Here is a 15,996-nt window from a genome sequence, read left to right as displayed (position 1 = left end):
TGTAATACTAAAAGAGACCTTTCCAACAGAAATAATGTGCAGATTCGGATAATTCTCAATATGAAATAATTTAGAATTATGGATCAAAAGCAAGGAAGCTCTCAAATAGTTAGAGATAAAAATTAACCCAGACTTTGTATTGTTTGTCTATAGAAACTCACACGAGTCTAGATCTGTGTCAGCAAATAAGAGATTGACAGAAATGCCTCCTTGGCTTTTTAAACTTGTAAATGATTATACTCCATCCATGAAGCCTCTTTAAACAATCATCATCTAGTAAAGTGTGACTAGCAGAGCTTTGAGGAGTTAATTTTGACTTATCAAAAGCCAAGCTTACAAGAGAGAGGAGGCCATTGATTTTCTCTTTCCACAGATAACTCCCAGTAAACATAAGATACCACATATCAAAGCCTAAGTAATTAGAATCATGCAATTCCCAAAGAAGATTCTTAAGTTAAATCTTTCATTCCAGAAAGCCCGAAGAGAAAATTCTAGTAAAAAAACATTCAAACCATAAGGCTCCAAAAAACAATGGGGAAAAAATATGCTCTAAAGATTCTTTAATATGAAAACCAAAAGGGCAAAATTCATGAACAGGAAGACGATGCTTCTCTAAAATGTCTCTAGAAGGCAAAGAAGAATTAAGAAGCTTCTAAAAATGAAGAATGTAATTAAAAGGTAGTGGAGATTTCCAAATAACTCGCTAAAAAAATTTATCATTTGTATTGCTTGAAGATTGTAGGGGGTACAGAAATTTTGACCCCTTCTTGACTGTGTAAGATTCTGAATTACTATTAGTCCAAGCAAATTAACCATGGAGATAGGAATTCGGATGATTAAACAACCCTCAAAAATGTTTTTATTTTTCTGAAAAACGAGGCAAATTCATTAATATATTTATTTCATAAACCATAAAAATATTTTTAAAATCATGATTTGGTTTTTATCCAAACACTTCTAATATCCTTTACAATATGCCAAGGGTAAAATAAAAAAACCAAAGGATAATTCCATTTTAAGTAATTTCACGTAGAGAGTACATGCATTAATAGATTAGTCGCCTTGTCAACAAGACTTACATGTGGTTGATCGAACTACATGGACCACCAAAGATGATTGTTTAGTAGAATTGACTCACTATTTCTTACCCTCCAAGCTAATTTGTTGATTATAAGATGAGCACACTTTGCAATATCTTTAGATCCAAAAAGAATTATATGGGAGTTTAATAATTGAGGGGAAGTTTAAGTCAAAATATTTGGCCTTTAAGAGTCTAAGGAATTCGATTTAGTGACCTTGGAAGATCTGAGACCCAAACTCCCCTCGTCAATTGGCTAAAAGAGCTTATTATTGTTCGGAAGATGGATCCGTTTCTTGCCTCCATGAGAATCCCAAAAGAAATTAATTCAACAAAAAGTTATAAATTCACATGATGGGATAATTTTGTGGAAAAAGTTATAAAGTTCCCTGACGTCCTCTGAAGCTTGGGCGTGATTTGATAGATTTCTTTGGGTCCCATAAACTCCACACACGGAAAGCATCTTACTTATTTGATTGATATTAAAAAAAATCACAGAAGCCATCTATCTCTAACTCGTGAAACTTGAGGCCAAAGTTTTTGACCAAAAAACAGAAAACTTGAGACCAAAGTACCTTCTGGGTACTGCCACGCGATCCATAAGAACCTGTCCAAAGATAAGCCATAAGTACTTTCCAGTTATTTGGCTGTTTTGAATTAGTTTTTTAAAAATACCCTTTTTTCAGTAATTGTGAGAGTTGTCAAACTCCTTCTTAATGGTTACTATATTTCTTCCTCTCTTTATATTGAAAAAAGTAAATAATACTTTATTTGTCATAAATGTAAAAGTTGAAGAGTTTCGGACATACATTAATCTTCTTTTCATTCATATGTTTTTTTAAAACTACTCATATTAGTATGTACAATTAATACGAATTTAATAAAAAGAGCTATTCTTTCTTAATTTGACAAAAAATATTCAAAGCTTATCAGTGCATCAAATAAAATTATTTCTAACAGAGAAATACGTGTGTCAATAGGAAAAAAATACAAATAATATAAATAATTAAAATAAGGTATATTTTACCAAAATCAAATTATTTTTATAAATAATTAATTTATTCATTTGTGTGAATTAATTATCCGTCTAATATTTATATTTAAAACTAAACGAATTTACAATGCGACAACAGTGGTTTTCTTATAACATGTTTTAAAATTTAAAAAGAAGAAAAGCCGCAAAAGCAGGGAAGGAAAGCGGCGGGATTGGAAGCGGATATGCTGCAGCCAACCGTGGTGCAGCTGTTTATTTTGACTTGTTGCCTTCCATCTAATTAAAGCGTCTTTGGATTAGAAGGGGGAGAAGCGATACTCCTAACAAAATACTCCTCCGGTCTTTAATATAAAACCCATTTAATTAATTTGATTAGATTAAAGAAGTTAGGTAAGTTAGTTAATTATAAGAAATATGACACATTTTTCCTAAAACACCATAATCATCTTTCTTAATACCCACTCTCCCTCTTCTACTTGATTATGGTTGAAGGAATATTTATAGGGGTAATTTAGAGAAAATTGATAAATATAAGAAATGGGTCTTATATTTAGGACCAAAACCAACTTTACAATTGAGTCCTATATTAAGGACCGGAGGAGTATGTTTTTGACCAGCTACTAATAAGATAAAATTAAGGAAAAATAGCAAATAAAGACCCTCCAATATGTAAAATGACAGATAGGTCACCTAAATAAGTGAAATTGCTAGGTGCTCACAATGAGTGGATCTCAAATTGCCATTATAAAATCATGGCTAAATTACCAAAATACCCCTCTTTAATTTTTTTTTAAAGAACACCACTGCCTCTTCGGAATCCGGCCGCCGGCGTCGGAGCTCCGACACCCCGGCTGCCAGCTGTCGGAGCTCTGATGCCGACAGCCGGTTCCGGCCATTGCCGGTGGCCTTCCTTTGTTTTTTTTTTTTTGCAACTGTTTTTTTTTTAAATAGAGGGGAAGTGAGGTTGGGGGGATTTGATCCCCCAACCTAATACTTCCCAAAATTAGGAATGACCATCGAGCCAACAAATTTTTACTAACATTATAATACAAAAAAAAATATAAGTTAACTCATTTACTCTTGTTCCAGGTGATAACAACAATACATTTAGAAATAACAAGTTTTGATTGTAAAATAACACGTTTAGAATGAAAATTTAACAATATGTTTTTTTTATAATGACAAATTTTGTTGCAGGTGATAACAACAATACATTTGGAAATAACAAGTTCTGATTATAAAATAACAAGTCTGAAATTAAAATTTAACGACACGTTTTTTTAGAAAATTATTTATATTATGATTTTGGAAAATAAATTATTTATAACTTATAAAAATATTTTTAATATATTTATTTTTTCTAAAAAAATGCTTTTTAATCTATATATCTATACAACTCATTATAAATCAAACTACTTCTCATAAATTATAAAACATTTATAATTAAGTATTTTTAATCTATAAATCATAGTATAAATTTTTATATTATTTCATTCTTTAACTATTAAAATTTATTATTAAGTATTTAAATATTATAGTATAATTTATTATTTCATTCTTTAAATATTAAAAATAGTTTTTATATTTAAAGAATAAAAGAGTATTTTAATTATAAATTAGAGATAAATTTCATTTATAAATTTAAGCAATCAAAAAGTATTTTTAATCTACAACAAATTGTACTATTTATAATTTATAAGAAATAGTTTGATTTATAATGAGTTGTATAGATATATAGATTAAATTTTTTTTAAAAAAATTAAAAAAGTGTGTTGTCATTTTCCCTAAATTTTATTTATAAATTTGAACAATAAAAAAGTAATTTTAATCCATAATAAATTATACTTCAAGTTCTGATTATAAATTGGAGATAAAAATTATTTTTTTAGCAAATTAAATAGATTAAAAATACTTTTTATAAGTTATAAATAATTTATTTTTTAAAAGTATAAAATAATTAATTGTTATAAAATAACGTGTTGTTAAATTTTAATTCCAGACTTGTTATTTTATAATCAGAACTTGTTATTTTCAAATGTATTGTTGTTATCACTTGAAATAAAATGTGTTGTTATAACAAAAAATGGTGCTGTTAAATTTTAATTCTAAACTTGTTATTTCCAAATATATTGTTATCATCTGAAACAAAGTGTGTTGTTATAAAAAAAACGTGTCGTTAAATTTTAATTTCAGACTTGTTATTTTATAATCAGAACTTGTTATTTTCAAATGTATTGTTGTTATCACCTGCAAGAAAATTTGTTGTTATAAAAAAAACATATTGTTAAATTTTCATTCTAGACGTGTTATTTTATAATCAGAATTTGTTATTTTCAAATGTATTGTTGTTATCACCTGAAACAAGAGTAAATGAGTTAACTTATATATTTTTGTATTATAATGTTAGCAAAAATTTGTTGGCTCGATGGTCATTTCTAATTTTGAGAAGCATTAGGTTAGGGGATCAAATCCCCCCAACCTCACTTTCCCCCTATTTAAAAAAAAACAGTTGCAAAAAAAAAAAACAAAGGAAGGCCACCGGCAATGGCCAGAACCGGCCGCCGGCATCGGAGCTCCGGCGGTTGGCAGCCGGGGTGCCGGAGCTTTGGCGCCGGCGGCCGGATTCCGAAGAGGCAGTGGCATTCTTTTTTTAAAAAAAAATTAAAGAGGGGTATTTTGGTAATTTGGCCATGATTTCATGATGACAATTTGAGACCCGGTCCTTGTGAGCAATTTCACTTATTCAGGTGACCTATCTGCCATTTTGCATATGGAGGGTCTTTATTTGCCATTTTCTTAAAACTATAAGTATCTGCAAAATAGTCTTTCCTAACTAATATAACTACTTTAAAAAATTAAATTGCATTTTTATATAATTTTATTTTTAATTAGTTGCGACTAGTTTTTGATCTACCTAATTCGATTATTTATAATTTATAAAAAGAATGCAAAGACTATATAGTCAGTTTCTTTACATCAGAATTTCTTTAAGGGAGTGTTTGGTTTCTTTCTAAAACACTTTTAAAAAGTATTTTTACACAAATTGAAACAAAACTCTTCTTACATATTTACTTCGTATACTATAAAATTACTTTTAAAATTATAATTTGATTTCTACTCAAATACCCTTTAAGTCTATAAAAGAGTTGTAAGCCTATCGGTGAAATTGTTAATATATTACGGCCAATATTCATTAGATGATAGCTAATGACTAATTTGTTGTATTAAATCCCTTACACCATGACATCCTTAAGCTCGTATTAGAGTTGTAAACTTGGTGAAAAGATTGAGTAAATGTTAATTTGCTGTGGTTAATAATCAGTACATTGTAATTAATGACTACTCTTTTGGTCTTATTTAAAAGTCACTTTTAACATGTTTTATGTAGACTAAGAAAAATTTTAAACTTCATTAACTTTCATTTAAAATTTAACAGCTTTTCAACTTTATCCCTATTTAATATACATTTTACCTCATCTAAACAAAGTTAACATAATAATAAATAAAAGGTAAAATTATACATTCATATAAATTTTTTTCTCTCAGTACCTTATAAATAGGATCAAAAAATATCTTCTTTCTCTGGTTATAAATAGATGCAGAGGAGTAATCTTTTGTAGTCAATTCTTTGCCCTAGAATTTTATTAAACTTGTAACAGAATTATCAATGTAGTGAAACAATCGCTAATGTATTATGGTCAAAACTTGGTATTTATTACCAATGAGGGTTGGATCTAACAGAATGGGCTAGTCTCTCACAACGTGGTATTCAAATAGGATTGCCTCTAATAGAAAGATACATATGTTTTAGTAAAAAAAAAAAAGACTTGGTATTTATTTTATATAAAATTTTATTAAGAAGTTTTTGTGTTTTATGGTGGGAGTGTTCTGGAAAACTAAAAATTGATGGGATCAAATCAGGCCATGACCAGTTTTACCAAAAATTGTTGGTAGCTATCGCGGCTGCCGCCAACATGAGAGCTTCTACAAATCTACTTTTTTTTTTTAATTTATATAATATAAGACACTAGTTAAATTTTCAAATAAAGAATTGTCAGTTAATTTATTAAATGTGTTGTAAATAAATAAAAGCCATCTGCTTTACTTTTATGTGATCGGAAAATTTTCTCATATTTTTTTTTTACATTTATAACTCTCTTTCTTCTGACAAAAAGTAAAAGTGAAAATTTATCATAAATTTTTCCGTCGACTTCTTATATTTGAGACTAAAATTATTTTTTAAAAAATCTCTCATATTATGAACTACAGGGAATAATAGATTCTCTTTTTAAAGGAAAAAAGTGAGTAACAGTAAGATCATTTTACCCAAATTTGAGATCTCATTTTAGTTGAAGCGATTATTTTGATATTTTCTAATTTCAGTAATAAACAATTTTTTCCGAATTTTAAATGTGTTGTCTATAACTCTTTAAAAAAATCGTGAAAATTGCAAAATCATAGATTAGGACTCGTGACAAAATCTGTATGAGTTTTAACATCAATTTAATGACAAATTATAATAGATTTTTTTACAAAATACTTAATTTTCAATTTCATAATTTTTACAATTTCTTTTGTGTTTTCCTAACCCTTCCTGACATTTAAAAGTATAAATTAGTTCTAATAACTTCTTATTTTTTTATAAATCTTGTCTTGACTATTATTTTTTAATGGAAATTGCTATTACTTTGGCTTCTTAACATAAGAACTAACTAGTTAATTTAAAAATATTAAAAATATTAAATTATTTATTTATAATAAATATGTTTATTACATAGTAGCGTAGTAATTTTTTACATGGTATTATTTGTTTTCTTCTAACAAAAAGTAAAAACAAAAATAATGGTTTTTGTGAAATTATAACTCATTCATAGGATGCCATGTGTTTCATTATTGACATTGACAATTTCATAACAAATACGTGGAATTTATCTAAAATTTAGAAGTTTTTAGCTTTTTTTCCCCCTCAATTTACATATGGTGAGATGCGCGGTATTGAAGGGGGTGGGTCTTTTAATGATGAGGTCTATGATTTGACTTAACGAGCGGGAGCTAAAGCTGATTGATGGATTTAAGTTTGGAATTATATAATTTTTAAATTTATTTTGCAGCACTTATAATAAATATTTTAATTTTTAAAATTATAGTATATGTTTCCCCCGAAATTATACTTAAACTATGAAATTCATCATTCAAGTGATTTTTATTTATTTTTTCACAATCTGTTACTTTTAAATCATTGAAGCTAAAACTCTAATGAACTAATTAAGTAAAAATTTAAAAATGATTAACTAATTACCAGAAATAATTATCTTCAAGTTTTGGTCAAATAAGATGACTGACAAAAAAGAAAAAAGAAGAAGAAAAGAATAAAGAGAGAAAAGCCACAAAAGTGGAGCAGATATTTGGATTTATTATATTTATTATTCCATGAAAAGCCGGAAAATGAAATAACGTGTGAAGTGACTAAAATATCATCACTTTGGCAGCAGCATCGACGCACGGTAAAGTGAAGTGAAGAGAGAGAGGGGGTAGAGAGAGAGCGTGAAGAAGCAGACAGACAGTGAGAGGAACTGATGGCCGTTTCCGTCCCAATTCTAGCCACCGTCGTCTCCCTCCACCTCATCGCCTTTGTTCTTGCCGTCGGCGCCGAACGCCGTCGTAGTAAAGTAATCGTCTTCTGTTCTTTCTTCTTTTTTTTTTTGGTACTGATTCGCATGCTATGAAGTAGTGAAACCTTACTACTGTTCGTGTTCTCGGTTTTTCCAGGCCAAAATCGTGCCCGATGAGTACGACGACCGGACCTTCTGCGTTTACGACACCGATGCGTCGACGGTGTACGGTCTGGCGGCTTTTGCTTTGTTGCTGGTCAGCCAGGTGGTGGTTCACGGTGTCACCAGATGCCTCTGTTTCGGCAAAGGGCTTGTCACTGGTTGCTCCACCACTTGCGCCACTTTCTTCTTCATTTTCTCCTGGTAAATCTCATTAATTTCTATTTCTATTTTCTTCAATCCTTTTTCGACGCTTCAAAGTCCATGTTCCTTATCCCCTATTTCTCTCTCTATCTTTCATTTTCGCCAGTTCCATATCTGTAAACTGATCAACATCTATGCTTCTCTATCACATATTAGAGTCAATTAGGGCCCAATAGAGTAGTACAGTCAATAATTTATTAGTAAAAAATCGTTCGATTTATCTTACGCCGTGCGATTTGTACAAATTCTTTCTTAACCTATAAGCTGTTGCGAAAGTAGTAGTATATATTTGTCTTTTAACGTCTTTTTATTCATTGTGAAAGTCTAGTTTTTAATCATTATCATTATAACTAGCTATATAGAAGCTGAAGGGAAATTTCAATTGCTTTATTTATAGAAAGAAAGAAACTAGAGGGTGAGTACTTGAAGGTACTAAACTGAGCTCTGTCAAAGCATGTATAGTATGCGCCTGTAAAAACAAAGTGATGGGAACAGAGATTAATATTACCGTCAACCAATAACGGATTAGCTTTTTGGGAGTAATTTTGCAGAGTTAGATGTAAGAAGTAAGTGAGGTTTTGTTTTGACTTGTGTGAAAGTATTTACAAGCAACTGAAACAAACAACCCCTAAGCGTAGTACCGACATATTGAGATTAGATCTGAGAGTCATCTATTGATGTTGGTATATTGCTGTCAACTCTTGGGTATAGAAGCTGAAGGGTAATTTCATATTAGGTTTATCTAGAGGGGAAAATGCAAAGTAGTGGGATCTTTCAAACTAGTGGATGGAAATCAGTTAGCTCGTTTGTGTTTGCAAACTAGTAGGTGTTGATGTAGCGTTGGATAGAAATGGAATGCGAAAATTGAGATGATCTTTTGAATGGAAATATCAGGATTACATTTCTGGGAGCAGAGGCATGTTTGATAGCAGGATCAGCAAGGAACGCATACCACACAAAGTACCGAGGCATCTTCGGCCAAAACAACTTATCTTGTGCAACTCTTCGCAAAGGAGTGTTTGCAGCTGGTGCTGCCTTGACATTATTGTCTTTGTTGGCTTCCATTGTGTACTACTGCACTCACGCCAGGGCTGATACTGGTGGCTGGGAGAAGCACCGGAATGAAGGAGTTGGATTGGCCACTTCCAATTTCAACCATCCCCAACAAGGTGGAGAGTTTGAAAAGGCCTGAAATGAAATATATGGCATGGATTGGTCTTACGCAATTTTGGTGGCTATGGGAGGATGTATAATGTATTATTATGGGTACTGCTGCAAACAAGATATATATATATAGATGGTATATTATGGTTGTTCTTACTTTCCTGCTCTGGTTATAATTAATGTTAGTTTTCAAAAGTATGAGCTATGTTATCTTCATTTGCATCTTAAAGTTCTCATTCTAATGTTATAGTTTGAGAGCTTGCTTCTCAGATTATTGCACTTTGTTTCATTAGTGACTTGTGATTGCTGGTTGCGTTGCTTGGGGATACTGATGGCTGATGAATAATTAGGATCAAGCCTGCAATTTTGAAGCCAAAGTTCTCTTCTGAGGCTCAGAATAAACCAACCATATTTATTAATATGCATATCTATGAAGTCACACAATATTAATTCCTGCTGTGATCACCAAACTAACCACCACCAATTATGTCATATCTGTGAAGCCACACAATATTAATGCTGTGACACTGCCATTTCACTCATGACATTAAATTGCGTGCTTTGTATTGTCAGTCTTGTGATTTTAATTAGGGTGGACGTTGGTTTGGATGAAGTCTTAAATGAGTCATATTCATCAATAACAATATTCTTATATTTTTCAGGGACTAATTATTGAGAAAATTAATTAATTTGTATTATAATTTCACCTGATTTTTAATTAGGATTTGACAATTTTTTCTTCTTATTAGATCCTGACAATTTCTTTGATTATAGCCGTAGTCCTATACTTATAATATGCTGATTGGGCTCATGCGAACGCCGACTAAGGTGCGTTGTAGGTTTTTAATAGTAAAATGATTGGATAATTCAATTATTACTGACATAAAAAATAAATCATTCTGCTCATAATTGTTTCCTTACAGTTGTATATATTTTGTAATATGGCTTATTTTTATTTAATTTATATTCATATGCAAAAAAATAATTCAAAGTGTATATAAAGTGAAAGTTACGCCGTTAATGTTATTTTTGTACAAATTAATAAATTATGATTATAGAGACTAATATGTTAAAATATAATTAAAAAACTGTAAGGATGCAATGAAAAAATTGTAAAATCTTAAAAAAATGATGAAATTATGTAGACTTGCTTATTAATTTTGATTAATTATTTCTTTGCAATTATATAATTTCAAAATTAATAATTAATTATTTTGATTTATGCAAGGAATTTTCATTTTTGATATGTAGATTAAAATGGAAAAGCATGTAGTATGTAGAGGAATATCAAAATATTTCGGTAAAAGAGGAACTAAGAAATCATTAAATTTATTTTCTTTATTAACAGTAAATTTTATTAAAAAAATAATATTTAACATATTCATTAATTATTTATAATTAATTGACATTCTTCTAATCAATGCTTATGAACTGGATAAAATACCCGTCAAAGACTATCCAACCAAATCGGTTTTCCTTAAGCAGGCAGATTTGGTGATGCGCCTAATGAAGGTCAGACTCGGTTATCAGTATCTCTCTCCCAGTTTCAGAATTAAATTTAACCCTACTAAGCCCATAAATCTTGACCAAATTGATTTCTTTTTTCCCAACGCATAGATGTTCTCTTGTTGAGGATAATTCTATTAGAAGCAATATTAGACACTAAATGTGAGCCCTTCTTTCAGTAGGAATTTAAATTTTAGTTTACCACATTGTGAGAGATTTACTCCTTCTATTAGACATAGTCCCGTTTTTTACCAAATCAAAATTTTAATAGAATTCAGTAATCTTAAGCCCTGCTTGTTATCACGATTGAGATCATTTATAAAAGCGTTTTATGTAAGTCGAGACAAAACTCCTCTCACATCCTTACCTTATATTCTGTAAATCACAAAAGTCACTTATAAGTTATTCCAAATGGGTCCTAATATGTTAGCCAAAACTGAAAAAGTAAAGTTGAAGAGTCAGTTAAATCTTAATATTATTATGCTCCCTCATATCTTTAAGACGTCATCTAAAAGATTTTTGTGGTCTCAAATATAAGTCGATTTGTAAAAAGTTAATAGCCTTTTCTCAGGTAAAAAAAATAGTCTTAAATTTTTTCCACAAATGCCTTTAATCAGAATGAACAACAAGAAAATAAATCAGAAAAAGATGCAGGAAAAGAACTAAGAATTTTAACACCTGTTCAAGAGAATAACTAAGAAATATCATATACTAAAGGATTGGAGCAACTTGAGAAATAATAAAAGGACCCACATTTAGAGAGTGGCCAGTTCAATTTTTGTTAGCTGAAAGGAGGAAATCATAATTATTTAAATACAAATAAAAATAATGTCAGCTTGAAAGCATAGATGAAACCAATACATACTTTTTCCTTTTCTTCTTTTTTTTTTCTTTTAAAATAATTGCGATACCTTGCACATCTGAATCACTCAACAAGCATATGACATAAGTGTAGAGCTGAGAATGCGGGCTGGCGGTGCGGATACGGGCCAGCCCGCAGCGGTGCGGGCCAAAAGCGGTGCGGGCTGAAGTAGCCCGCACTTTGGCGGGTTGGCATTTTGCCAGCCCGAGCCCGCCAAGGCGGGCTGGCGGGCTAGCCCGCCGGCCCGCCGGCCCGCCTAACTTTTTTTTTTTTTAAAAAATTATTACTTGTATAAGTTTGGACTTAGTTTGTAATGTTAAAATTGGATTTGGAGTTTTAAACTTGAGTAATGAATTATAATAAAACAATGTGAGGATTAATTTATAATTTGAGAAGATATTTTAGAAAAACTAACACATATTTTTTTCTAAATAATTAATTTGACTATTTTTCTTATCCAAATTAATTAAGTAGATCTTTTATGTATGTATTACATATGCAATTACATGGATGAGAAGATGTAAATATGAAATTTGGGGGTTAAAATCCTCCAATTATGTTGTATAACATATTAGAAATTATATAAAAATTAAAATTAAAAAAAAAAAAAAAAAGCGGGCTAGCCCGCGACGGAGCGGGCTGAAAACGGTGCGGGCTGGAGTAGCCCGCACCTTGGCGGGCTGGCATTTTGCCAACCCGAGCCCGCCATTTTTGGCGGGTTGGCGGGCTGGGCCCGCGGGCCCAGCCCGTATTACCAGCTCTACATAAGTGGGTATAATATACTTTTAGTAATTAAAAATGATTTTCATTAAGGAGTATCAATGTGGGTAAATGTATGAAGAGCACGTGAAACTAAAACTTGAAGGCCATGGCTAAGTCATTCCTTTCCTTCGTTATATAGAGTTTGTTTCTTTGCATCAAAGCTTAGACTTTACCATCTTTTGTTGTGTACATAACTATCTATACATATAGTCTTTATGATGGCCCCATGAATCACAATTAATTTTCACAAATAAATTGGTTAAGCAAAAAGCATAATCATCAACAGAGTTTCAGAGATCTGTTTTTGCAGCAATGGCAAGTAGTTCATATGAAGCTTCACGTCAAGGAAGGTTGTTTGGCCGTCAAAGGCCATTTCATGCCCTTCTTGGTGGAAGAAAGGGTCAGATATTTTCTAATTTTAATCTTCTTTTTATTCCTTCTTTTCTTTTTTGTGTGTTTTATATTTTCTGCTACAATCCACGTGGATAATTTTTGCAGCTTAATTAATTTGCAGAAAAAGAAATAAACTCTATTGAATCACACAAAAACTTTACAATGTAAAAAATTCCTACCCCATTCTTATTCATGGATGGCTTTTTTCAATGCAAGCATCTGATATCAGACATTATCATATTGAGTTTAAACGACATCTCTTTTTTATGGAGAATGTCTCTTTCTTTTTTGGCCATAAGTAGAGGTTCATGAGTTCAATTTGGAAACATCTCTACCAGAGAAAAGCTTCAAGGCTGACAATGGCTGAAAGTAAATTTGATAGTTGATATTGATTATATATATAAGACTTATTTCACATATTTATCAATTCTATTCAAATTAACTTTATTGACATTCTCTTAATAATAATTCAATAGGAGAGGAGGAGAGGAAATTAAAAAAGATGATTAGGGTGTTTTAGGGGGAAAAAAATCATATTAACTAATTTAATTAATATTCTTAATCTACTTAAATTAGTTAATTGCATCTCACACTAAGAACCATAGGAGTATATTATTATCATTTTTGTAAAAGTGTGTTTTCTTCTGATACTGTAGAACTGATTTTGCAGTTGCTGATATATTGATGTGGAAGGACAAGAAGCTATCGGCTGTGATCTTAGTTGGGATGTCCACTATTTGGCTTCTGCTTGAAGTGGTGGAATTCCATTTTATTACTTTGCTCTCTTACTTCCTCATTTTCAATATTCTCTTCTTCTTCCTCTGGTATAATTCTGCAGGACTTATCACTTGGTAATGTATAGCTCATCCTCATACTGGTGTTCATTTGTAGTTCTCTTATCAACAAGGACAAAAGTTTCAACAAGAAATTAACGGTAGTTGAATTGAGCAGAACAGAAAGAACTCAATTCTTTTTAAAGAAAATTAAAAATTTAACACTTGTCAATTAAAAAAGTCATATTTTAAAATTACTTCCGATTATACTTGGCGACACTTGAACATGATTATGATATATTGGTACTATATACCAGATAATTGTTTTTTTCCCCCAAAAAAATTGCCTATACTGCAAGTATATTTTTTTCGGTTTTCCAATAAAACTATAAGCTTGGAGTCAATCATGTGCTTGTTGGTTAGAAAAAAAGTAACCATATTTTTTTTTTTGGGGGAAAAATTGAAGTCCTATCCTCCTATAATCTCCATACAGCAGATTAATTAGTTGTATTGCAGGAGTCCTCCATGTATCTATGAAGCTGGAATATCAGAATCAACCTGGAGATACCTATTCAAGAGACTCAACTGGTTCATAAGGACATTTTTTGAGATTTCAACTGGGAAAGATCTGAAACTCTTATTCATGGTATTTAGAAACTCTCTTCAATTTCTCTCATAAATATTCTCTCCAATAACTTGTTAACTAACATCAAGTTCTTGAATTTCAGACACTCATTGGTCTCTGGATCTTGTCAGTTGTTGGGGCTTCCTTCACAGCTCTGAATCTATTTTATATCAGTAAGAATAACAAAAGATGCATTTATATCATGGTAAAGTCATTAAGCTTCTAACATAACCCTAATTGATCTGCTATGTATTCTTTTACGCAGCTTTCCTCTGCATGATGACCCTGCCAGTTATGTATGAGCAGTATGAATATGAAGTAAATTATCTAGCAAGCAAAGGCAACAGAGATTTGAGCAGATTGTTCAGGAAACTGGATTCTAAATTTCTCAGCAAGATTCCAAGGGGACCTGTGAAAGAAAAGAAATTCACATGATAAATATGTAAACAAATTTCTGAAACAAGGTTGATTTGCAAATAAAATGCTGTAACGATGTACATGCCAACGATGTCATTCTTGAAATCATTCAATAAAAGATGACAGAACAAATTTATCTACTCCTCCGGTCCTAATTATAAGACTCAATTGACTTATTTGAGGAGATTAAGGAAGTAAGTTAAGTTGGTTATTTATAATAAATAAGTGTTGTCATTCTTAAAATATCCTTGCTAATTAAGTATATTAGCTAAAACTATCATTATTAGAAGGATTATCTTGGAAAAAAATGCATAAATATAAGAGACAAAATGGATTGGGTCTTATAATTAGGACCAAATAAAAAATCAAATTGGATCTTATAATAAGGACCGGAGGAGTATTATAATATTAAAAAATACGTTAAGCACTATAATAAAATATTGGGTACAAAGATATATATGAACATTTTAAAACAGAACAAAAATGTCATTTCCATTAATTCTTCCAAATGCCCGTTACCTTTTATTTTTGTGGGTCCCACACAATGTCCCTATATTTGACTCAATACCAGCTCACCCTCCCCCTCCCCCCCAAAAAAAAAAAAAAAAAATGTGACCCCTTCCCTCCCAACATTGCTTTCCTCCTAACACTCTTTCTATCACCACTCTCTTCACACACACGCATACACACTCTCTCTCTATTTCTTTCTATCACCATCAAACAAGAAAATTTGAATTCATTATTTTCACAGTGCGTTGACAGATTCATTATTTCCTCTATCCGAATCCAAACTCATCAGGTCACCAGCAATTTGACCTTCCCAAATAAAGGTGTATAGGATACGATAAGAATGTGAAATAATAATGATGATGATGATGATAAATGAGAAGCTCGGTTCTCTGAGATATATGAGGGCATATGATGAATTTTTGGAATTTTCTTTTTTGTTTCTACTTCACAGAAGCTTATCTAAGTTTAGTTTAAGATTCGTTTTACAATGCTTATCGTGTTTGTTCCCCCTAATTGCCTACTGTCTTTATGGCATGCTGGAAGAGGTTTGCTCTAGTTAGCTCCACCATTGGCGGTGGCGCTGCCGCGCCATAGCCACCTCCAATGATCCTGAAACAAAGCAAAGTTTGCATTTTCCAGGTTGTATCCTTGCCATAAAAAAAGGAAAACTAACTGATTTTGAATACCTTGATATCTGTGATTCCCTCAGTGTTCAGAGCTCTATGGAGAGTTCTCATGACGGAGACCAAAAGCTTGACACAATGTTTCCATTAGACACTCTAACGGTGATGGAGATGCCACTTCTGGTGAAAGCTTGCAGGATTCGAGAACTCACATTAAAGATCTTAACACTGTGGATGGTTGTCTTAGGGAGTGTTTGGCAATTCTCAAAATCACTTTTGAAAAGCACTTTTCCGCAAAACTAAACAAATTCTTT

At 31.4% G+C, this 15,996-nt stretch overlaps 2 protein-coding genes across 2 annotated transcripts; both read left to right on the top strand.

The window, feature by feature from the left end:
• The first annotated feature begins 7,631 nt into the window (after window positions 1-7,631).
• Window positions 7,632-9,490, top strand: LOC114716971 (uncharacterized). Its single transcript, XM_028902052.1, has 3 exons — window positions 7,632-7,741; window positions 7,842-8,047; window positions 8,942-9,490. Exons 1-3 carry the CDS (start codon window positions 7,649-7,651, stop codon window positions 9,237-9,239), a joined length of 597 nt encoding a protein of 198 aa, XP_028757885.1. The 5' UTR covers window positions 7,632-7,648; the 3' UTR covers window positions 9,240-9,490.
• Window positions 9,491-12,653: 3,163 nt separating this feature from the next.
• Window positions 12,654-14,586, top strand: LOC114716957 (reticulon-like protein B14). Its single transcript, XM_028902038.1, has 5 exons — window positions 12,654-12,741; window positions 13,405-13,585; window positions 14,024-14,153; window positions 14,236-14,305; window positions 14,398-14,586. Exons 1-5 carry the CDS (start codon window positions 12,654-12,656, stop codon window positions 14,565-14,567), a joined length of 639 nt encoding a protein of 212 aa, XP_028757871.1. The 3' UTR covers window positions 14,568-14,586.
• The last annotated feature ends 1,410 nt before the right edge of the window (window positions 14,587-15,996 follow it).

This window comes from Neltuma alba, unplaced genomic scaffold (assembly GCF_004799145.2).
Source record: "Neltuma alba isolate B1F8T4 unplaced genomic scaffold, ASM479914v2 tig00011700_pilon, whole genome shotgun sequence".
Taxonomy (NCBI): domain Eukaryota; kingdom Viridiplantae; phylum Streptophyta; class Magnoliopsida; order Fabales; family Fabaceae; genus Neltuma; species Neltuma alba.
This window is presented reverse-complemented; position numbering and strand designations above follow the sequence as displayed.

Bases quoted from the DNA above. Each gene is read 5' to 3' on its own strand.
- LOC114716971 (XM_028902052.1), top strand. From the start codon at position 7,649: ATGGCCGTTTCCGTCCCAATTCTAGCCACCGTCGTCTCCCTCCACCTC. The intron at 7,742-7,841 runs GTAATCGTCTTC...CGGTTTTTCCAG, and splicing joins CCGAACGCCGTCGTAGTAAA to GCCAAAATCGTGCCCGATGA. The intron at 8,048-8,941 runs GTAAATCTCATT...TGGAAATATCAG, and splicing joins TTCTTCTTCATTTTCTCCTG to GATTACATTTCTGGGAGCAG.
- LOC114716957 (XM_028902038.1), top strand. From the start codon at position 12,654: ATGGCAAGTAGTTCATATGAAGCTTCACGTCAAGGAAGGTTGTTTGGC. The intron at 12,742-13,404 runs GTCAGATATTTT...CTGATTTTGCAG, and splicing joins CCTTCTTGGTGGAAGAAAGG to TTGCTGATATATTGATGTGG. The intron at 14,306-14,397 runs GTAAGAATAACA...TCTTTTACGCAG, and splicing joins TCTGAATCTATTTTATATCA to CTTTCCTCTGCATGATGACC.